The sequence below is a fragment of the Phoxinus phoxinus genome (genome assembly GCF_949152265.1).
Source record: "Phoxinus phoxinus genome assembly, chromosome: 10".
Classification (NCBI taxonomy): Eukaryota; Metazoa; Chordata; class Actinopteri; order Cypriniformes; family Leuciscidae; genus Phoxinus; species Phoxinus phoxinus.
In genome coordinates, this window is record NC_136885.1 from 28404117 (window position 1) to 28429650 (window position 25534).

Below are 25534 nucleotides of genomic sequence, written 5' to 3' on the forward strand. Positions count from 1 at the left end.
ACTGAAAAATGACTCGTGGTTCAGTGAGTCAGTGTTATTTTAGTATCATTGAGATACTAATTATAGTTTTTTATTAATATTTAAAATGATTTTTTATTTTATATGTTCTATTTTTGTTTTTAAAAAGTTGTAGTAAAAAAAATGTTTATATAGTTTTTATGTATTTTTTTTTAAACTACTAAAATGAATGGCAAAAATAACACTAAATTACTACAACTTTTTAAAAACAAAAATAGAACATATAAAATAAAAAGTTGTAGTAATTTAGTGTTATTTTTGCCATTCATGTTAGTAGTTTAAAAAAAATGTTTATATAGTTTTTATGTATTTTTTCCCCAGTTTTTGTTTGAGTTATTTTACATTAAGTTAAACTAAATGAAAACGAGAAATGTTGCATTTGCTACTCAAGTAGCGTAAATTTGAATGGTTTTATGTTGAGTTTAAGGCTGTTTTGTGAATCTTTTTGATTGACTTATTAAAAGAGAGTTCAAAAGAGTAATTTATGTGTGAACACCACAGCTCGCGCTGCACTCATTGTTGCGTACAGGAACACTTTAACATTGGCTTTTTCAACAAACAGCATGAAAAGTCACGAAAAGAAAAGCTCAACAAGAATCGAAAATTGGCGTGATTTTGTAGATTTTTTTATTGAAAGCTTCATCAAAAGAAAAAAATATAAACAGAAGTTTAAACCTAACATCCACTGGTCTACAGACACTCTCAGGATCACAGCTCGAGCACATGGGAGGCAAGAAAGTGAAGCAACTCAAAAAAAACAAAAAAAACATTGTAGCATCGTAAAACTGTTCTTCTTTCATATTTCAACACCTGTACAAAAAAAAAAAAAACATTTCCATAAATAATTCTCTATTTCATCTGCCAGTACGTTAGTGTCTAATTGAGGTTTTGCCGTTTGTCTTGAATTTGGTTGAATGTAGTACGCTGTTTCGTGACAGTCCAACGAACGAACGAACATTTGTCATTCAATGACCTCAACCGTGACAGCCAATCAGATGTACAGATAAAAATGCATGGCTTGGACCTCACATCCAATGAATAGGAGCCAGCGAAAACCTCCGAGTGGATAGAAGTTTTTTTTTTTAGCTTACTAAATTACAGTCGGGATGAGAACTCCATCCTACAGTCAGAAAAACCTTCAGCTTAACCCGACACATTTATTCACTCATTAATGAAAAGCATGAAGGCTGCGGAGTGTATAACGCATTCAATGACATCACACACCTCTCAGAAGAGACAGCAGCCTGAGTTTTCTCTGTCCCCTTAAATACTGAATGCTTGATAGCAGCGAGCACATGATAAAAAGAACTCTCCAAGAAGACAGTGGATGACAGACACAAAACACAGTGACTTTTTTCTTTCTTTCTCTCTCTCTCTTTTTTTGATTAAACAGGTGAAAAATGAAAAGCTAGCTTGTCGAAGCAGTGCTGACTTGGTCTTGTGAACTTGGCATCGGTTTAATCCACAGTGTGAACTTGTCTCATAGCTCACTGCAATAGTCATCCCAGAGGATAACACACACCAACTTTGCTTTAATACTGTCCCCTAGTGGCTAATTGAGATCATTATGTAGTTTTTATAGAGGTCATATTGTAGGAATACAAGACCAAAGAGTTCAAGTGAACACATGAAGAAATGAAAATGATCATGATGTCTCTCGTTGGCCCTTCAATAACAGGTGAATATATTCCCAGAGAACCTCGACAACTCTTATTACCCGGCCGCCAGTCCATAATTCACCGTGTTTTGAAACTCTTTGCTGATGTGTTAATAGAGGGCTGCAGGGATGATGCATTTTTGTAGGCCGGAAACGAGTTAGCATTTTAGCACATCCGGTTCCATCATCCAAAAGTCAGAGGGTTTTGTGAATGGGTCGAGCTCAATATATTTTAATTATTATATTAAAATAATTTTAAAATATATCACTAATACCCCGTTGTGTTTAAAAAATGTTTGTCAGAAGTGTAATGGTGGTGATGTTTAAGTGTAAGAGTAGTTTGTTTATAGCCTACAGTACGTTTAGCTTTTTACTTGTGGCGATTGTATTCACGCTTCAGAATTCATAAAAGTTGTGAAGATGGTCACAGAGCTTATTTTCTGCAATAATCCAAAAGCCAATGGAAAAATACTACAGAGTTTTTGTCAAAAGTGAACAAGGGTGATGCTAACTTCCGGTTTGGCCTACAAAACTACATCATCACGTATTGCATGCATCAAAAAAACATCTACTTCATGGTAAATAAAGGACAGCAGCCTTGTTTAATATACGAGATGTTACCCCTTTCTACTCTTCTGTTTGCTAGTTCCCCCCCCTCTGGAATGGGCAGCCTGATGAAATGAAAGCAGATTTCAGATATGGAAAGTCGAGATGTCACACGTGATATTTCTAACCCTAATTCCGAGCTGTCAAGGCACCAGAGCAACCGCCGAATCCCATGACGATAGGCACCTTAGACCCCGTCCCAAACAACAAACTCGATGTGTATTCTTGTCTCGCGGATTACTAACTGGATAACGTCACCAAAATCTGGACTTTAAAGCAACTGCAAGGGCTTTGGGACAGAGCCTTCGTTTTTCAAGTAAAGACTGTTGTTTTCACGAGAGATTTCCTATGGCATCTGGTTGATTAAAGAAACTTTGCATATAATATGAGGCGTTTCGATCGCAAAAAAAAACATCTACATAGAAAGACGGAGGTGCTCAGAACAATGTGTCATGCTAATGCTGCTAATTGCAAATGTTTCTCAGTGCCCCTGAAGCAAAGCTTGTGTTTTATGACCCGCAACACATTCTCCTGTGTTTCCTCATGGTAAAATTGCTTTCAATGAGGTAGTGATCTGTACACAGAGTTTAAATATACACTAGTGAGTGCTTCCTGTTAAGTTGAAATGATGAATACGGCTTTCTTTGTGAGAAAGCTCAAACTGAACGGACGCGCGACGTGTTTAATAGTGACCAACCGTGGGTCGGCGACTGGGAGGTGCAGAGATAGAGGTATAGTTCATTCAGCCGAGGCAGACGCGAGATGATTGATGGTTCAGCCGCTCTCTGACGCCCTCTGCTGGGGAGATCACACTCATGAGAATCAGTGACGGTGGTTTCTGCCTCTCAACTGAACGATTGACATAGATTCTGCAACAGTGGAAGGAAGTTTAAACCCTAAAGTACCACATTTGGCCGTCAAGGTCAAACGGATGCTTCTGAAACAAAATGAATATGCCAAAACATCTCAAATAGAAAAAAAGAAACTAAAAAAATTGATCCACTCCACTGTCTTGAGGGGGGTTTCTTCATCTTTGGTATAAAATATGCCATCCATGGGCTGCATTTGATCCACAGCTAAGAAAGACTAAAGAAATTGTCAACAATTTCCTATTACTATTGCTTTTTGCACACATTTGCTTTTTTCTTCATTTCGATTTAATCCATAAGCTTTAATCTATGTAGATTTGCACTGCCTTTTTTTTTTTGACTGTTTTAGTTTTCTTTTTTTCCGCAATGAAACAAGCAAAGCAGGCTAAAAACACCTTAAAGCTCATAAAAAATATTGCAGATAAAAACAATAATGCCATTAAAAATGATCTGCACTACACAATAAACTGCATTTCCCATGATGCAGTGGATTAACATTTTTTCCTCTGTTTCTAAAAAAATGCAACTCTGTTTAATCATCATCATCATCATCATCATCATGACCACAATATTTTTTTTGTCTGTCCTCTCTTTTAAACACATAGTCACCACTGATAATTTAAAACGTCTCAAGGAGACCTCTCTCTTCTTTCTATGCTTTATACAGGTAATTTTCCTTTCCTTGTCAGGTCATTTTCACTGCATTCGTCAGTCTGTTCAGTTCAAACAGGAAAAAGTCTTAGATGTTTCTCGAAATTAAGGCAACAAAGATGAAAAAACATTAATATTCTCTAGAAAACTAAAATCTAACTCATAAAAAAAGAAAAGTAATAGTAGCTTAGAATCCGAGGAAGACTTCTTTTGCTCCTTCTCTCATTGTTTTACAAGAACGTGCTTCCTCGTCTAATAGAAAAACCCACTGTTTCTGAAAACCTACCTGCACATTCAAAAAAAGAATAGGAAAACTTGTACTTGTTTGAATTCGTTCACTTCATGAAGGTAAAGTTTTTTCGGGTAGCCGATTAACAGTAGGCTCAATCTCCCAGACGTCCTTTCTCTCTTTTCCTGTCTGGTTGTGAGCTCTCCAAAGGTCCTCCGGTGTGGGCCAGGTGTTAAATAAATTGTTTGTTGTTGTTTTTTTGTTTTTTTTAGATGCTTGTGCAAAAGTAGACACAAACGTGTTTTCCTATCTCTTGCGCTCTTGTCTTCAATGTTCCCTCTTCGCAGTCCCCCAGTCTCAAGGCAACGCAGTCACCTCAACGCCCCGCATCTCCTCTGGTTATCTGAACCAATGAGAAGACGAGAGTTTGAAAAGCATACTGGATACAATTCAAGGTTCACTCATGGATCATCACTTAGTCCTGAAGGCCCAATAACAACAGCATTTATTGAGCTAAATAAAAATTCAGCTTGACCTCCAAGCCCAGCTTTATTTTTAAGTCTTAAAAATTTTGCTGCCGTTTTTATCCTACATACTTCATACAACGACTTGGTAGTGTAAAAATTAGTGAATAAAAAAAAGTGTTTTCCTCCAGGAATGTTATGAAGTTGCTAGCATTGAAACATTTTTGAAATCATCCAATTCAAATGCACAGACTATGTTCAAATCTAAATAAAATGCTCTACAAAGGTTACAGTTTTTTTTTTAACAATGTTTCCAAAATGTTTTATTTAGGTTGAATAAAATTAAATGATATGTATATTGTTAAACAAAAATTTTACCTTTGTTATACACTACTGTCCAAAAGTTTGGGGTTAGAAAGTCTTACTGCACCCACACACCGGACGCGAATAGCGCGTCAGGCGCGAGTGATTTCAATGTTAAGTCAATGCAAAGACGCGTTACACGCGTTTTACGCGCGTAACGCGTCTTTGCATTGACTTAACATTGAAATGACTCGCGCCTGACGCGCTATTCGCGTCCGGTGTGAACGCACCTTTAGGCTTTATTTGATCAAAATACAATAAAAATAGTAATACTGTGAAATATTATTACAATATTATTACAAAATTATTACAATTATTCATTTATTTTATAATGTAATTTACTCCTGTGATGACAAAGCAGATTTTTTTTTGCATCATTACTTCAGTGTGTCTCAAGAAACATTTCTTATTAGTATCAATGTTGAAAACAGTTGTGCTAGTTCATTTTTTTTCAGAATTCTTTGATGAATAGAGAGTTAAAAAGAATTTATTTTGAGAATTTAAGCATTTATTTGAAATTGAAATAGAATTATAAATGTCTTCACTCTAACTTATGATCAATTTAATACATCCTTGCTGAATAAAAGCATTAATTTCTTTCAGAAAACTGGAGCTGGTTATTTCTGGTCATTTAGGGTTTTGTAAATATTTTTAAATAATACACATTTGATTTCTTTATAAAAAAAATTTTGCTGCCCAACTGCAACCAAAATGCAATGTTGTAAAACCGTTGTGTGCTTGGTGAATCATGCATATGGGAACAAGATACTTTGTCTCTTATGTGAAGTGTCTCTCAAACTCACTTGGCGGGCTGAAAAGAGTAGGTGGGCGCGTGATCGCTGGTGTTGTCCACGCCCAGAGCCTGTTGCTGACCGCTACCGTCCTGCGACGAGGGAGGAACGCTCTGTGGAGAAGCCTCCGTCACCACTCCCTGGAAGGATATGATGTCATAATTACAGGATGCCCCCTCACCAAAAACAAAAATACCGTTGAACCTCCTCCAGAAAAAAGAAGGCCGTAGGGTTGTGTTTGGTACTCAGACAGGATTGAACATAAAGACGCGCTCCAGACTGGAGTCAGGCCTTGTAAAGCTGGAATAAATGGCACTAAGGAAGTTGTGGGTGGATTTTGGCCCGAGGCAACTGATCCCCGCATTTTCAATTAGCAGCGCTCATCTAATCAGTTGGAGCAGTGAATGGATTTGCAGTCACCCAGAAACTCACCTCCACTGAGACAGCTGAGGCAGGCACCGCAGTGTACTGGGGAATGTAGGTCCCCTGCATAGGAGCAGCAGCCGCAGTCATGTACTGCAACACAACATACAGTCAATTCACACACACAGCAAACAGGGCATTCCTAAGGACCTATTCACATTGTGAACAAACATTTGTCCAATGTTAAAGCTAGGTTTTTTTTTCTAAAGTGCATGTTGATTTTATTTGTCTGTCTGATGAGAAAACTCACCAACCAATCAGATGTAAGATTTTGCATCACATGTGCGGAGTTGCTGCTGCATATTACAGCGTAACTTGTAGCACTTGTACATCAAAAGCTAATTTGCCCAAAAATGTGAAGCCCTGAAGGGGACATGGTGATGGAATAAAATCTGAGATGTGAGGGGGAAAAAAAATATTTCACGAAATTTGCTCACAAAAGTTTTGTGTTTCCCTGACAAACTTTGCGTTTGCTCTCAAAAATATGAACTATATTTTAATGCTTTTGCGAGGGAGGAGGGAAGCAAAACTTTTTAGAGAGAACATTGAAGTACATTTTTTTCTCATTACCATGTCTCTTCAGGGGCTCCATAAAGAATCTCTTTGAGATGGATGATGAATGATAGCAAACCTATCCTTCTACTATTAAAAATGAATAATTGTACTTTTACTCATTACATTTCTAATGATTTACAATTTCATTCAGCCCTTCAAGATCCAAAGTACATATTTTACTGCTCATAATGACGTAAATCTATCCTCTTATTAAAAATATGTGGCCGAGTTATACCTTCACCAGTGAAATCTCAATGCAGAAGGTACATTTCTAAAAATCACCACAGCATACAGTATAGTGTCTAAACCTAAAGGAATGTTTCATTAAGCCAATATTGTATATGAACTTGAGTGCAAACATGTTCAGCGATCAGTCTACAAACCATTTTTTTTAAGTATTATTCATATACTGTTATAGTTGATATTTTGAATTAGCTTTTATATTTATATTTAAAGTTTTTCATGTAATATTTCTTTTTAGATTTCTTTTTTTTAAATACCAAAAACTTTTAGCTTTTACTTTTCTTTAAGTTAACAATAACACTGTGACAAACAACTTAAAATCAGGTTTGGCTGTGTTTAACATTTAGCAATGTCAGGTAAAAGGTTTCAGGATATTGGTTTTAGTTCTCTTGATTAATTTCAAAAGCTAAAGAACAAAGTTTTACCTTTTTTTAATTGCCTTTTACTTTGAAAAACTTAAGTACAAATCAATGTGGAAGCCTTATTTATTTTCACTCATGTACATTTTTGGCTAGATCCTATTAATTGAGTACAATATTAACACAGTATCCATATTTTATTTCCCAGTACTTTTTTACTCTCCTGGGCAGACCTTTACTTGGTCGTTCTTTGTTCTTTTTTCTGAACAGTTTGCATACTTTTAATTAGAGTTTAGCTTTGTTCCTCTGCTCCTCTGTGATTCAGAGCAGCTGAAGGTGAACAGGCCTTAAGACAGAGACAGCGGACACACTCACAGTGCCAGTGGTACCCAGGGACATGTGGTTCATCTGCTGGGTGAGGGGTGCCATCATGTTAGCGGGCTGCATGGAGATGGTGTGGTCCATGGTTGGCGTTATCACAGCACCCTACGAGAGGACACACATGTACAAACACACACTGTTACAGGTCAAACCGCGTGAAGGACGGGAGAGGAAATGAGCTACCATTCAACAACACATCTGGACGACTTCATTAGAGTCACTGATCACGCAGTCATGCTCTCAACAAAAAAAACTCTCTCCTTTTTTCACTCATCTCATCACCGTACAGCCGCAGCTGGGCCCTAATATGAGGGCCAGACGTGAGCTGTTCCACTTCAACAAGTGAAATAATGCGATCCAAATGCGAGTCATGCATACTTCTGCAGAGATGATGCATCGCTCACTTAACAGCAGAGCTGCTCCGCACCGCGGGTGTGTTTACGTTGCAGGCACACTGGGATGAGAGTGCTAACACATGTGAGGAACAGACAAGAGAGAGAGAGGGAGAAAACGGCTGCGATTTGTAACCGCCGACCTGAGCTATCATCTGACGCCGTCACACGGCCGCTTCAGCAGAACTAGGCCAGAGACGTACACACACGCTCATTCTCACATGCCAACTTGATTAGGATTAATCTTTCCGAGGAGACCCTCCGTCAAACAGTTTGTCAGAAAGTTCATTTCTCCTCAGATGGTTTGGCAAAGGATGATGAGAAACCATTGTGCGGTGTACAACTCTGGTTACAGTTATGTGAGAGACTCTTTCCTGTTAGAAGTGCTGTGTTTAAGACTCATATCAGAACAGAATCACCCGCCCAATGTAGCAGAATGCTTCACTGCAAATTCATCTGTCCTGACTGCAGAAAATTCAGCGTTGTCATCACGAGAATTTTTTTTATTAAAATAGTCATAATAGTACTTTTTTTACTGTATTTTTGATCAAATAAAAGCAGCCTTGGTAAGCATATCTTTCTAAAACATAAATCTTACCAACCCCAAACTTTTGAATGGTAGTGTAAATGCCTTAAAAGACTTTCCTTTTCTGCTGTCGTCACTAAGGCCAATCAGACTGTTGGATAATGTTAACTAAAAGACAAAAATGAATGATAAATATAACTAAAACGATAACTATCTCAGCATCCACAGCAATTCTCAAAAACGCCTGCTGACGTTTTGACACTTTAAATGCTCGAGCTCTTTAAAGTAGGATGGATTCTGATTGGCTGCAAATGTTTTGTATCGTTCATCAGCTGGAAACAAATGTTCTGAAAGTATTTTATTTATCTATATCTATATCGTTATAGTTATCATCCTTGGAGTGAACGGGCCTTAAGGCTTCGTTCTGGTACTTTTCACCATCTAATCAATATTTAATGGATAATTAATGGAAAAGCATCAACAATCAACTTTTCAAGCATGTCATAATTGTGATGTGACTAAGTTAATTTAAAATCTAGGGAAAATGCAATTCAAAATCTAATTAAATAAGCAGTTTAAGGATGTGACATTATGATGTAAAACGAATAAGAAATATAGTAATCTGTTTTATTTCCGCTGCAGGTCAATAATCAAACAAGTCAATTTGTGCAAAAGAGATAAATTCAGATAAAAATGTTTTTTTTTATGTACGGTATATGATCCAGTATATGTATGGGAACTCTGGATTGTTTGTCATTTCAAACACAAACCGACTGGTTACCCCTTTTTCTGGAGACACAATCTCTCCGAGTGTGCCAACAGTAAAAAAAAAAAGCCTTTCCACACACAAACACGCAAGCTTCAGTCTGTCTCTCAGCTTGCACAGCTTGGTGGTGCTGGTGCTTGCCTGCGCTTGAAGAATAAACTGAACAGGCACTTGGTGTCAGAAGCGCTCTGTCTCTATTCAAGCTTTCAGAGGTAAACCGTTCAGCGCCTTCCGCGTCTTAGCTTTCAGATGCGAGAGCCTCAAGCTAACAGTTCCCCCGCCCCGCGACAAGCTTTCATAATGAGCGAAGAAAAAAGAAATCCATGCTGAATAATTCTCCACTCTAATTTACAGCCGTATCAGTGTGAGACTTAGACAGATGATTAAAGCTGCGCTTGTGCGTACGTGTGCATGCGTGTGTGTTTTTCCCTCATTTCCCTGAGGGGGAGTATTCGGAAAGTGAGTGACATTCTGAGCGAGACTTCTGAGGCAGCCAATGGGATTTCTTTCTTTAAACAACAGCCTGTATACTCATTTTCAACCTCAGACCAAATATACATTTATCTAAGCTGATGTTTTCGAGTACAGGATGCCAGAAAATGTCCGTGGCTGCACTTTAAAGCCAGAGGTTTCCGATGTAAACTGGACGAGCAGAAATCTCCCGTGACATCAGAGGAAGGAGAGTTTTTTTGCCAAGACATCTAAAATAGAGACGGGAAAAGGAAGTGGCTCTTTTTGTCTCTCTCAGGTACCGGTGCTTCAAAAAAGCAGACTGCCAGGGAGGATGTCTAATATTAAGCTTAAACAATATGTGCCAAGGCATAACCACGAATTCCCACTATTGAAACACACTTATAAACATATAGCATGCATTTTTTCTTTCTCACGCACACGCACACATGACACCCCGCCAATTCCCACCGTTCAAACAGAGCGTTCTCCGGCTGTGATGGGGCTGAGATAAACTTAAATCTTTACTCAAACATGGGCTTCTTTGTTTCTGCAAATGGCCGTGACTAGCGGGGGCTTAGAGAAGCGTTTCATTTCTTTTCTCTCCTCTTGCGTGGCGGTTCCACTTTAAGCGGCTTTGCCGTAATGCACTGCGGTCTTGATTCATTAATGTTCATTTCCAGGATGTGATTTGGTTAGGGCGGCTGGGGATTCTTCTCTGCGCTAAGATGGAAAGTAACAGGTACAGTTGAGTGATGGCCCTCTGGGTGGTGCATTGTGGGTAAGTGTGTGCCTGCTGGTTGGTGTGTGTGTGTGTGTGTGCCCTGCTGACAACATCTGTGCAGCTACCCTGCTGAAATTGCTTACACCAGCATGGATTTTCATGCTGGTTTATTCTGGTTAGTACTGGTCAACCAGCATGGTATGTATATACACACACTGATGATCCAAAACATTATGACCACCTGCCTAATATGCTGTTGGTCCTTTGCGTGCTGCCAAAACAGCGCCCACCTGCTGAGACATGGACTCTACAAGACCCCTGAAGGTGTCCTGTCGTATCTGGCACCAAGATATTAACAGCAGTTCCTTCAAGTCATGTAGGTTGCAAGGTGAAGCCACCGTGGATCGAACTTGTTGGTCCAGCACATCCCACAGATGCTCAATTGGATTGAGATCTGGGGAATTTGGAGGCCAGGGTAACACCTTGAACTCTTCATCATGTTCCTCAAATAATTTCGGAACAAAATGTGCAGTGTGGCAGGGAGTATTATCCTGCTAAAAGAGTCCACCGCCATCAGGCAATATCCATTGTCACAAAGTGGTGTACCTGGTCTGCAACAATCTTTATGTAGGTGGCGTGTGTCAAATTTACATCCACATGAATTGCCAGACCCAGGGTTTCCCAGCAGAATATTGCCCACAGAATCACACTTCCTCCACTGGCTTGTCGTCGTCCCACAGTGCATCCTGGCGCCATCACTTCCCTAGGTAAATGGCGCACACGTACATGTACCGTCCACGTGATGTAAAGGAAAACGGGACTCATCGGACCAGGCAACATTTTTCCACTGCTCCAATGTCCAGTTCAGGTGCTTTCAGCGGCAGTCCCATACGCAGCTGCGATGTCCTTATCACAGCCCTGATAAGGACACAAGTGGGCCCACACACACACACACACACACCTGTCATCTGGTTGGGATAGTAATGCATAACTCAGCTGTATGGCCAACATAATCAGCAGGTCACAACAGCAGGTGCACTTAAGGTACCGATGTATACTATAAACACACACACACACACACACACACACACGCTGCACTGCGGAGAGGGAGCCAGAGCACTTCCATTGTCTGCTGATTTGCTTAAACCCTCATCGCAGGCTCCGGTCGCTATGGTCACGTGTCTCCACGGTAACAAGGTGCCAAATGCAGCGCCGTTCTCCAATAACAATGCTTCCCTTTCTCAGCCACTTTTAATTGCTTGCCTTCTCTCTTTGCAGGACCCACAAAAAAAAGAAAGAAAAAAAACACCATGATTTCTTCCGCCTTTGTTTTCTTTCCAGGATTTTCAAATTAGGCAGAGATCAGCTCACAGACTCCCACTGCCTCTCTCTCTCTCCCAGGCAGCTGAGGTCTTTTTTGATGGGTTGCCAGATCATTAGATATGAGGGTTTGGTTACAAACACATTTACACAACATAATCATGATCATCAAACCTCCCATCCGACTACACATGCACACACACACACTCACACACAACAAGTCTGGAATATCATTATCTAGTCAGACATCTGCCTCCTTTTCTATAACCCTGTTTCACTTCTTGTGTTGCTCAGGATCATATGAAACTCTGCGTCTGCCTGCTGCGGATCTGGAAACAGCTGACTGAAGCCTTTTTTCAGGCCATGCCAATAAAAAAGCCCTGATCCCAGACTACCTTTGGCCATTTCCAAGGTGGAATGCAGACCTCTGGCTTACAGTAAATCCAAGATCAGGTGAGAGCCAAAGAGACGGTGGGCAGACCTCCAGACCTCGGCCAAGGGATTGCCTTTTTCTACCAGACTTAAGGGAAAGAACACAAGAGAGGTAGTTTGTATGTGTGTATTTGTGCAGTGAGACAGAGAAAGAGAAAATAAAGTATCTCTAGGTTGACAAATATGTGCCGATGGAGCTCAGACAACAAATCTATTCATCTGATCCAGACTGTCCGAAGGAACAGAACTGCCCATAAACGATCACACATTTTTAATTGTTGGGTGAACTATCCATTTAAACACATAAGCTTCATCCGAAAACTTAGGCAGCTGACTTGTTGCCTTGCTGCACTATCAGGCAATGACTTTTGCAGGCAGCGTTAGCACACGAAGGTACCTCACGAAACTGATTTCGGATAGACAGTTTAATGATCTACAACAAAACAGAGAGCTTTGGGGAAAACTAAGCGAATAGTTAATAACTACAATAGTAATTTCTCACTAGAAATGACATTAAAAGTATAAAACGTTGCTCAAAAACGTACATTTACACACAAACTGACCACCAACCACAACTTTTAGATACCATCTTTATTTTTCTAGCTCAACTGTCACAGAATGGAAAGCACAGGATTGTGGGATATCAAAGGCAGTGAAGGATACATCTATGCTACCTTCAAAAAACGATCAGATGAAGGTATCTCAAGAGACAGGAAGTGATGCTAACATTGAATTTGGACGTGCCTTGATGCCTTCCTACCTTGCAATGCATCCTCCGAAGGCAGCATTTATCGTTTTTCAGATGCAACCATATAAACATCCTTTCTCTGACTATCACAGCTCCTGCACTTACTTGCTCGGCCACAAGAGGGCGATGGGGGTAAAGAGCCACATTTTTTTTTTTTACTCACAGAACATCCACTCTTTCACAGAGATAAACAGAATCACTCTCACCTCTCCTCAATCCTCTCTATCTGTCTGTTTCCTCATGTCCCCAATACACACGCACACACACACCAAGATAAATGAACACTTCCTCAGCGGCACTTACCGTAGGTTGCATAACGTACTGTTGGTGAGGCATCCACGACGTACTCTGGACCTGTGGGCGGAAACCAGCATTTCTTAATTTCACTCCTCACCCCCCCTCCTACGCCTCTTCCCGCTGCCTCGAAGCCCCGATTCCCACAGAGCAGCCGAGGCAGGAGCGAGTAATACAAGTGCGATAATTACACAGGGATCGGAATTCTACAGACAGCGATATTGCCTCCTAATTACAGCGCTGCGGCAGCAATTTCATCATCTGAGGCCGACTTGGACCCCAAAAAATATCTCCTTTCATCTCGCCACCATAGTAATTCCAACAATTACTTCATTTAGGACAGGGTTACTATAATTAACTAAAACTAAAACTATTAAAAACATTTTCGTTACTTGAAATTAAATAAACTTTTACTGGAATAAAAATATATATAAATAACATTATATTAAACATATAAATAAACATTTTATTTCAGATACAGTAGTGGCAACAAGTGATGTCCAGAGGGGATTTTGTTTTTAATCACCCTACAAGTTCTATTAATCCACAAACATATGAGGAAATATTTGTATATATATATATATAAAAAACAAAAAAGAGTGAAGAATAAAACACTAAACTTGGTTAAGGTATTTAATCTGACACAATTATTTGGCAAATAAAGGCTAACTAGAGCTACAGGTTTTATTTTACTATGAAAAAAAAAAGCATAGCAAACAAAACATCAGTTATTACTATTCCGTTGATTCTCTCTTGTTTTTGCATGTGTTCATAATTTTATTTGTATGACAGACTTGGCAAAAATTATGTCAGCACAATTTGGCATGCATCATTATGTTGTTACAAATAAAACAACTGACTCAAAATAAGCAAAATGCTTACAAAATCTTTAGCAAATCTTTAATAATATTTTAAAAAAGGCTGAAGATGTCAATGTTCCTAGGCCGGACATAACTTTTGGAAAACTATTGTACTTACCATAGCGACGTTTGTCATTTTCATTTAGATTAACTTGACGTAATAACTAAAACAAATAAAAATTTATTAAATAAATATTTATAAAAACTATAGACTATTTAGAATAAAAATCTAAAAATAAAAAAGAATTAATAAAAACTAGTATCACAATGATACTAAAATAACAGATTTAGGGCACAGTATGCTTGAGTATTCTTTTTATACCAAGCTTTTTATACCACGCGGACTGAGGATAAGTGTCCACTTCCTGTCTGAGAGGATGGATGTATGCATTTAGATTCGTGAAAGTGCGTTTGAACAGTTGTAGGTGTCTAAATTTATATGCGGTGTCCTTTTATGTTGTTCTAGGAAGAAAAGCCTTTGGGATTTGTTCATCACTGTGATCTGCCTCGGGCGTCTTTCTCTCTCTCTCTTTCTCTCTAAACACACTAAGTCCACTAAGATGTGTAAGCGCACACCTTGTCTCCCTCTCCCCGACTGCTAAAAGATTCATGCTCTCGCTCTCCCTCCTTCTCTGCTCCTCTCTGTCCTTTCACTGGAGAGGAAAACAGTTGTCTCTTGTTCCATTCTCAAAGTTCTAGGGGAGAAATAAAGGTAGCAGCGCATTGATTTCCCGTCAGCTTGGCTTTGAACTCGTATTGGCGGCTTCGGTGCAGTTTGCAATTTAAAATTAATTCGGCCAACGGTGCACTTTTGCACATGATATCACGCAATTTCATTTAGAGATAACCTTCCTGGCATGCAGAATTTATCATAAGAAACGTGCGGCCGAGAGTTTAAACTAGGACTAGGGTCAGCGTGGGTGGTTTGTATATGTGCGCTCGTGCCCGTGTATGTGTGTCGGCGTGTTTGCGCGAGGACGAGGTTCTCGTGAGGACGGGAGGTACATGATCTAAAGGGCTTAGCTATTCTCTACGCTCAGCAATGTTTTGTTTAGTTTAGCTTAAGCCAAATCAATTAGGGATGCTCATAGTCACTGTTTGCTCACTCCGTCTGACTGCAGGGCTGGAGAACAGCGTTAATAAGCTTTCCTAACAAAACAGCAAACACGGAGAGTGATGGAAAAACACGCTATACCGCAACACGCTCTCCTCATATGCATGTGACAGAAAATGCGTTTGTGTAAATGTAATTGTGTTTGTAATACAGTTGCCCTCTAAAAGTATTTGGGAACTTTTGGACATTCAAGTTACACTTAAAAACACCTGAATGTCATTGCATTAGATATCAAACCATGTGGCATCCACAAGTAATTGATGCTAGACCTTTTCCCGGAAAGTGTTAAATTCATTTAACTAACGACTTTATGAAATGTTTAGCTTAAAAGACTATCTTTGCTGACTTTCTTAAAAACAAAAGCACATTTTAAATAAGCGTCTTAAGCGTCCAGATGTTTCTAGGGTCCACGCTAATGTCTGCGAATGTGTGAGTTTGTTTGCCTGCAGCGAGTGTTTGTATATGCTGTGATCTTACCTGATATGTGGAGACAGGAGAGGCTGCGATGAATGGAGTGATTGACGTTTGAGCGATCATGCGGTTTGTGGAGATGCTGTATGGTGAGGAGTAGAACCTGCAAGATACACAAAAACACTATTAGTTCCCTTTTCTGTTTGTCTACGGGTGTGTAGTTTTGGTTCTCTTGGTCCGGACCAAACAAGAAAATGATACATTTAGTCTTCGTTCGCTTCACTTAGTTCACACTTTCATTTTTAAGACCAAACCTAAAGATACAAAACAACAAAAAAGAAGCTTTCATGATGTATATTTTGCGACAGAACTTACGAACATTGATGCGCACCAGGGTTCGGGTGGCTGCGTTCACACATTCAAATGAACCGCGCAAACAGCAAATCTCACCGGAGTTTGTTTTAATCAAACCAAACCTGACAAGTGTAAAGACACCCTAAGACAAGAGTGTTAAAACTTGGGTTTGGTTATTTCTTTTTAGGATTTTTTTGATGAATAGAAATTTCAAAAGAACCACATTTATTTGAAATAGAAATGTTTTGTATCATTAATAAATCGATGATATCTGTTTATATTTGTTTATATGCATAGGCTTGTCACAACAGTTAATTTGTCGAGCCCTCTGTGTTACCAGAGCAACACCATTTTCCAATAGCTACAGTTCTCAGGCAGGACTTTATTTATCATTGTGTACCTACTGCGGACATGTTTCATCTGCAAGCTCCGTTGCTAGGCTTTATTGATCGGCTTGTCTGGCAGCTGAGAAATGGAGCGTGGGGAGAGAAACGCTGTCTGCCCTAGAGAGCACATGCTCCCTTATGTCACAGTCACATAAGACGACCTGAGTGAGAGCATGTCCAGGAAGAAGGTAACGCAATCTTTGAAGCAGGGTTAAAATGTGAAGCTTTACACACCAGTTTACGTTACTGTGCAATCCTTTTTTAGCCTAGCACCGCTCTGCTGTTATTTATGCCAGCTATTATCTTCAGCCCGTTGACATTGAGACGGCATGGGCTATTAAACAATTAAGAAGACTGTATGAACTCGCTCTATATATGCTAATGTGGTAGAAGTGATGGAAAGGGGAAAGGAAACAAATAAAGCATTTCTCTTCCTCTGCACTTTCTAGTCAGCTCTATTATTTACAATTCAGAATCTGCCTTCTTTTCCCAATTGCATATTTTTGTCATTCCTTATTCGTTCCCTTTACCGCAGACAGCAAGTGCTGAGTCAGAGGTGCAAATGGAGCCCAAGTTGGTAGCTGAGGTACATTTGGGAGACTATGACTGTTATCCCAGTGGGCCGGATCAGAGACAGAGCCCTGGGCACTTCGTCCACAGGAGCGGACAGACAGAAAGGGACTTATTTACCCAAGCCCGGCACCCATCTCCATGCCCTGAAACCAGCACCTGACGAAACACTTACACCCTTCGGCGCAACAATGGCACATAATGCAGATTGGATATGACATGTATGTGTGTGCCAGTGTACAAGACAACTCTGTAAATTTTGGCATTATTCACTGCAGCTCAGACGTTGTTAACCCTGCTGAAAAGACCAAATTAAATCTGCATGAACCGTCGGGTTAGTCGAGACAGTCTCGCTGGTTAAGTTGACCCTATAAAGCCATGTGTATCATTAATATGATCAATACATTCCTGAAAGACCTTTTGTATATGATGTGCCACATATCTTCAGCCCCCTGGTGGGTTTTTTTTAGAAATATTTGGAAGTAGAAATACTTTTTTCCCCCCCATACATTTTCAAATGTACACCTTCGTGCCAGAATACTTTTTTTGTGATATGTTTGCCAATGTTGATAAATGAACAAAAATAATAACTTATTTTTTGATAGTTCAAAATGCATTTTTCACAAGCAACTTGTTTACTTAATATTTCATACATTATTAATATACATTTTGGTTTGAAAATGATACAACTATCAACAACTACCATGTAATTTCTTATTGTATCATTACAATGCATTTCTTAATGTAATATGCCCACCAAATGAAAATGAAAATCATTTTAATCATTTAAACTGAAATAATTGTAATAAGATATTTTTAGAGTGGAAACTTGTATTTACATGTTTTCTTATAAATACATATACAGTATACACACTGCCATTACTGTTTACATTAAGATGTTTATACAATAAATGCATTATTTTATTCAGCAGTATGCATTAAATTAATCAAACACAAGAATAAAGTCATTTATAATGTCATTAAAGATATATATTTTAAATAAATGCTGTTCTTTTAAACTTTCTACCTATCAAATAATTCTGCATCACAAAAATATTAAGTAGCAGAACTGTTTTCAACATTAATAATAATAAGAAATATTTCACGAGTACCAGATCGGCATATTATAATGATTTCTGAAGGATCAAGTGACAATGAAGACATGAGTATTGATGCTAAAAATTCAGCTTAGCCATCCCATTAATAAATTAAGTTTTATAATATATAAATATTCAAATAGAAAACAGCTATTTTAAAATGTAATAATATTTCATAAAAACTTATTTTAAAATAATTTTAAACATTTCTAAAAAGATTATCTAAAAGTGATTTCAAATGTCTTGCTTTACTGGATTAGGAAACCTCAGACAAGCATACGACTAGCATATAAAACAAAATGTACTTTATGCTGGTGATTGCTGCATGGTCTTTTCAGCAAGAAAACACTGGTATGAGGATGGATTCACAGCAAGAAGCTTATTTAAGTAATGGACCATGTAAGGATGGACCATTTTATCCTCGGACAACCTGTAAAGCAGTGAAAACTAAAAAAACAACTCTTACCCGTTCTGCATTGCAGTGGGGTCATAGGTCAGCGCCATGCCACTCTGAAACACAAGACAGACAGGACAAAGAGTGAAAGATTGTTCCGGTGAAGCAAGTATCCTATAAAGTCTATTGAGTAATGCTGGCAATAGAACAGGGTCATCTAATAGGGGCCGGCCAAGTGCTCTTTATATCTTTAAAAGCACATGGCCGAGACTTGTAGCTGTGGATCTATTACCTCAGAGCGCTGGGCTGTAATACCAGACGGGCTCGGGTTCGATACGGCACAAAGTTATTTGGTATTTACAAGCCTGCAGAAAGCATAGCTCATGTTGACAGAGCTGTGCTAGCTAAGTGAATAAGGGGGAAAGCTGGCCGCTTAGACCTGTATTGGACTGGAGCAGATAAACAACGCTCATATACTGCAACTTGTCGGGCGCCAACTTTTCCTCCGTGGGGGAGAAAACCTGGAGACTGGTGGGAAAACCATCAACCTAACCTATGTGTGACTGGACACTCTATCTAGTTAATGTGGACCCCGGGGGTTGCATATTGAAATACGCCTTCATGAGAGAGTGCAGCCAAAGTCATGGCGTCTGCCAGCTCCTCATAATGGGCGCTCATGGTCTGGTCGGTATCTGGGCATGTTTCCCTGAACCGACGCGTCATGCCAGCAGCTGGGGCTGCCCAGAAAATGCCAGTTGTTCACCCTGCCGCCATTTTCCCATTAGCCAACCCAGACGGCGAGACTTGCTTTGCGGGAATAAAAACAGGAGAGGGGAGATTAAAGGACTTGTGCGAAAGACTGGGAACTTAAACATGGCCAGATGACTCCATCAATCAAATGTTTTCTCCTGCCTCCCTTTCTTTCATTCCTTTCTTCTAGCCTGTGGTTGAAACAAAGGATTTGTTCCCGACTTATACCCTTCTTCAGGGTTGGGTATCCTGGGAAAGGGAAGGTGCAGGGATAGTAGGGAAAAGTGGTAAGTACAGCGGATCAGGGTTGTGTGTCATTTGGAATTGAATTGAGAATGCCTTTTAAATAGCAATTGCTGAATTTGAATTGAATTTGAACTGACATCGAAAAAGTATGCAGCATTGCAATTTGAATTCGTTAGGAAGCAGAAATAAAATTGTTTAAAATTCAAAGTTCTATTCAAAATTATTAATATAATTTTTTCTAGAAAACACAAGTGAAAGTTCACTTGTCAGTGCCTTGTTTGACAGTTTTAAAAAAAGTTTCCAAAACAGACAGACAGATACTGTAGATATATATATATATATATATATATATACTGTAGATAGAGAGATAGATAGATACAGTAGATAGATATATATATATATATATATATATATATATATATATATATATATATATATAGATAGATAGATAGATAGATAGATAGATAGATAGATAGATAGATAGATAGATAGATAGACAGAGAGAGAGATAGATAGATATCACTGACCTCTCCTTCCCGGGGCCACGGTCGGCCATTTTGAGGGTACTTGCTCTGACTCTGCCTCTTCTTCTGTCCCCCGTCTGCAAACTTGCAAAGCAGTGGCTCCGTCGGGGCTGTTGAGAAGAAGGAACAAACACAGACAAATATAAAAGATCAGTCAGCCAGTCAGCAAAGCGTGAGAGGGAGGAGTGGACGGATACCTCCATAGGTCAACCGCAGTACGATTGATGGAAAGGTCACGACCTCGGCAAAGAAAGTGGAGTGTGTATTGAACAGAGAGGGAAATGTTACACCGCAGGTATCACACCCACACAGAGCAGCGGAGGAATATCCAATGACCTTTTGAAGTTCAACACCCCTTGACTATCTCCCCTCGATTTCCTGCACGCCCACCCCAACCTCCATTATGTCTTTCGACACTCAGACCATCGACTCACTTTTGGCACGGACGTCCCCTCAAATCTCCGCCATCAAAACAACTTCACTGGCAGGTCTTCAAAGCTCTTTGTTTAATATTTGCTAAATAATAAATGACCTGAACGAGACAGTAAATAACTGAAATGGCGTGTCGTAATGATCAGCGCCAACCGAAAAGTTTCGAAACATTGTTGTTTGTTTATGGTGCTCACTGGAGTGTGTATTTGGCTTATTATCTCTTTTTATACACAGAAAAAAAAGTGGAAAGGAAAGCAAGAAGGCTCCTCTCCGACCCAGAGGGACCGGTTCATGCAACAGGCGAGCATAGTTTAAAAGAGTTCTCTTCCAAAAGTGCAAAGCAGGATGGCAAGCGCTGAGGCGAAACACTTTAATGTTCTCGCTCAGTCATGATGGCAATATGAATTGCGGGGTGTGGAACACCTCTCTGAAGTCTAGGAACGCACTTAAAGAGCAGGAAATCTTGCTCTTGAGTTGAACAAATTCCTGTACGCCACAGCTAAGCTAAACTTAATTTGGTTTCCTCAGCAACCAGAAAAACTCATTTAAAGCGAGCACAAACTTCTTGGATGATGGGATCTGGCAGAGAACGATGATAGATGCAGGAGGAGGAGTTTCTGCTTTGTGGAGTCCAGACAACTATTCTGAGTAATCCTGCCCTCCGGCAATATGACTCTACAGTCACCTCTGAAAGTATGTTAGTTTGGCAGAGAAAAATGAACGCTTTCTCTTTGCACGCTCTCACCTGCACTGCGATATTCCAGCAGCTCTGTGGAACAATAGAGAGCTGTTGTATTACAGACTGCAGAGGATGCTTTGTGCGGAAATAAGCACATCTATTGCATAAAACCAGATAAACAAACACAAAACAAGCAGCTGAAACAGAACATTATGTATTCTGCAGCCGAATAGAATATTTAGTGGCTGCTGTTTGTTCTTTTTTTTTTGTCTATTGTTTAGAATGAAACATCAAACAAGGGATCAAGTCTTCAAAACAGAGGTGTCTCAATAAAATAGTCATTCCGTGATTGAGAAAAACACTAATTGGACGTGATGCCAGAGAGAGAATGAGATGAGAGAAAAGGGCAGAAGAAACAATAAAACGAGAGAAGGGAAGAAAAGAGATAAGATAATACATAGATAAAAGAAGAAACAATATGAGAAGAGAACAGAAGAGAAGAATGAGACAGATGAGAGAAATTCATATCAGAATGGAAGAAACAAAACTAGAGGAAAAGCAAGCATGGCCGTAATAAGGGTTTGGAAATTAGTGAGATCTGGGTTGAATTGTGATATAATAACACACACAAATGCACTAATGTATTTCGTTAGAACCTTTTTGCCACTCTACACTTCGGGTACACTCTCTCTGTGCCTGTGCTCTTACAGTGTGAATGATTTTAGCATGACTTTGTGAAAGGTTATGTATTGAACTGAATGAAATTGCATATAGCCTTCTTCATGGCTTGTGTTTGCATATGTATATTTAATTATGTAACCTACTTGTTCTACAGATCAGCGTACTAATGTTATTATGCTACAGTTTTTTTATAACATTGATACCATATCTTAGAGATAAAATGCAGCTTCTCACTTCCTAAAGTGTCACATTAAGCAGAAAAAAAACAAGTCTAAAGACATTTATAATAACTGAATCTGGCAACATGGCGGAGACTGCCCCCGCTCCCTCACTCAAAACTCTCTCTCAAGCCCCGTTCACTCCGCTATCGTCTCACAGCGACATAAATCACTCGCCATCTCTTTCACATCACGGACACTAAACAATCTAGCAAACTGTCTAAACTGAATTATACATACAGACATTCATAGGAGGAGTTTTAATGGCTAATTAGTCATTCAGAGAACTTAAATTTTTATTTTTGAATATGAAAAATTTGGAGTTCCGGACCCCGGTGGCAAGATGTTATAATAGCCTATGTATGCATTTTTCCTAAATTAAAATGTTTACATTAAAATACAAGCTGTTCTCATAAACACCAATTTTCTCTAAATTATATAAAATATCTCACCATATAAATTATTCATAAGAGAGGAGAGGAGAGGAGAGAGGAGAGCTTTCGGCCCCTGTGATCTCAGTGTGCTTTGAGCTGAAGTAAGGTGGGGTAAAAGTCTCTCTCCTCCACCTGCAGAGGAGTCAGGGTCTACACCTGCAGCCTTGTCATCACCCTCCTATTATACACACATGCACACGCTGGCCAGCGCTGATAACAGCAGCACAACACAAGTGACTCCTTTGTAAAGGACAGACAGAAAACGAGGCAGCAGAAAAGATCACAGCTTTTGCGGCAGGCTCGAAATGTTGGAGCAAGCAGCCCACCCCCCCCCCCCCCCCCTCCCACCCCCATCCCCTGCCCTATCTCAAAAACAATGAGTCTGTGTGTGTATGTATGTGTGTTTCAGCTGAGACAGTGGGAAACGCCCTGTATTAAACCCCCTCACAGTTTAGGTTGAACTCTAAAATAACAACCAGAGCCATCATAAAACAGGGAAGCCAAATAATCTTGGGAGTTTTTGTGCTGCTTTTGGAGCGTGGTGGAATATCCATGCTGATTTTATGAGCAGACTCTGCTTGGCATGTGCTTTGTTTGTTTTGCTAGTCAGGTTGCCCTGAACTCAAAGTGCTGAATCTCACTCATGCGGGGAAAGTTTTGAGTCTTTGTTAAGAATGACTGACTTCTGATTCGGACCCAGAATTCATTCAGGGGAATCATACTAAACTGCACACAAAAACAAACACATTGAGTAACATCCTTTCTATTTCACGAGTCTGCAGCTAGAATCAGATAAGACAGGCCTAACTATTACTATTGCTTAAATAATTGTACCTCTTCAACCTGCAATTCATACCATTTGTGTAATGAACAAATTATACCTGAAATCAAATTGTGATCATTTTTTTTCTAAGCCGCCACACTCACAATTGTCACCAGTTAAAACAGCAAAAAAAGTATTTACACTGCTGTTTTTACTTGAGACAGTAAGCAACCACCCAGAACACACCAGTAACTGCATAGCAACACCCTAGCAACCACACAGAACACATTAGTAACGGCAAAGCAACACCCTAGCAATCACCCAGAATGCCTTGGAAACGGCACCCTAGCAACATTCCTGCAACATCCTATAAACCAACAAGAACACTCTTGCCAACCTTCTAGCGGCATAGCAACCACCCAGGACATCCTAGCAACACCCTAGCAACCTCCAATAACACCTCAGCAACCTTCTTGCTACATTTTAGCAACCAACCATACCTTGCAAATGCAAAGCAATCCACTATCAACCACCCAGAACACCATCGGCAACCTTTTAGCAACATTTTAGAAACCACCCAGAACATCATAGCAACACCCAAGCAACCACCCAGAACGTCTACATTCCTGCAAGACCCTATCAATCAACCCGAACACCCGTGGGAACCTTTTGCTTAATTTATTTTTGATGACTGTGATGTCTCATACCAAATTATACAGTGTTATTATTGTAGACACAGCTGTGATATTTTTGTGGAAACTATGGTTACCGTGATAAATTTTGACAAGGGAGGCTAGCAGGCCATGCTAGACGGCTTCAAAGTACCTATCAAGACAAACAGAAACATGTACAAGTACACACACACACACACACACACACACACACACAGTTAAGGTATCTCAATCTGACACTTTATCACACTTAATGAGCTAAAACATGACGCTATTCCTCAAACCACCACAGGGCAAACCAAAAACACTCACATATCCTCTAACATCTGCAGCACTGCACGCATGTCAATTTGCCAATATTTTAATCAGTCTCCTTGGAACTTCACGCACCATTACAGTGAGTGTCCCAACATGATGACATGTGTTTTAAATGTAACCTGAACTAATGCAGGGAAAATTCATAATTCATTGACTAATTTTTACGGGCTCTATTTCTCATGGGGAATTTATGGAATATTGTTGGGCCACTTTTCATTGCTTTGGGAGATTTCCCAAAAAAAGCTCCTTCCCTTTTTTTCTGTAGAGACAAACACAAAAATGAGAGCACAATTTTGCGAAACACAATATGTGAATGGCACTTGTTCTGTGCTGAAAGTGTGTTTGATTGCGTGTGTGCATGTGTGTCCGTAAGTGTTTCATAACATTTACCCAAGCAGACAGCTCTGACCACATGTATTTTCAAGCTGTTTATTAACTTTGGGTCACAGCACCGCAGATATTCAGTCTAGGAGGGAGTGCGAAGGAGGAGGGTCCGTCAATAAGATAGACATGTGTTTCTAATCCACAGCCCGTCACCCGGTGTGCCAACTCCTGCTGGGCTCCCACAGACCTCCAGCTCTCTCTGTGGGCGGCAGGCATTCCTGGAGCCACACCCGACTTTCCCCCCCTCAGCCCATGATGGCCCTCAAGTCCAGAGATTTCTCCATTCCTTCACTCATTCCTGCCATCCTTTCTTTCCCAACAACCTCAAATGAGCTATAGGGCCCTATAAAATCCCGAATCCTTATATATTTTTTCCCAAATTCCCTACATTTTCTTTTTATTTATTCACACTTCTATTTTTAAGGTTTAATTAAATTAGTAGTCCATTTAATAAAATAAAAAAATAATATTAAATTATTATCAATGTATTTTTAACATTAACAGTGCTCTATGAAATGCGTTTTATTATTTCAGAAATTCTGTGTAGTCTGTTATAATCTTTTGGGATTCTGTGTTTTATAATTTAATACAAATTTGTTATCAAAAACAGTGGTAATTAAATGAATTGATAAAACTTTAATAGTTGATAAATCTTTTAAAATGTAATCAAATTAAATTATTATAATTATTATGTTGAGTACATTCTACTTTACAATAGTAATATATTTCAGTCATAATTTAACGTTTAATTATTTGTGTTACTTGTCGTTTGTTTGTAATTGTGAAATTTACTAGATATTTCTATTGTAAATGGTTTCTACGCCAAAATATTTAATATTTAATTTAATAATATTAATATTATTTAATAATATTCAATACATTTTTCCAGTGTAGTCCATAGCAATTTACAACCTTGATTTATTCATACATTTTTTATGACATTCCGCGTTATACAGAAAATTGCATTTTTATGGCTTGATCCAGCGA

General features: G+C 39.3%; 1 protein-coding gene across 1 annotated transcript in view; it reads right to left on the bottom strand.

Moving 5' to 3' along the window:
• Window positions 1-4051: 4051 nt before the first annotated feature.
• rbms3 (RNA binding motif, single stranded interacting protein) overlaps window positions 4052-25534 on the bottom strand; it is a 146879-nt gene continuing 125396 nt past the window's right edge. The window contains exons 7-14 of the mRNA XM_079625312.1: window positions 19971-20077; window positions 18520-18563; window positions 15713-15809; window positions 13271-13321; window positions 7604-7714; window positions 6081-6164; window positions 5661-5788; window positions 4052-4433 (exon numbers count right to left, since the gene is read on the bottom strand). Coding sequence (XP_079481438.1) covers window positions 4430-4433; window positions 5661-5788; window positions 6081-6164; window positions 7604-7714; window positions 13271-13321; window positions 15713-15809; window positions 18520-18563; window positions 19971-20077 — 626 coding nt within the window. The 3' untranslated portion in view covers window positions 4052-4429. The remainder of the gene's footprint in view (window positions 4434-5660; window positions 5789-6080; window positions 6165-7603; window positions 7715-13270; window positions 13322-15712; window positions 15810-18519; window positions 18564-19970; window positions 20078-25534) is intronic.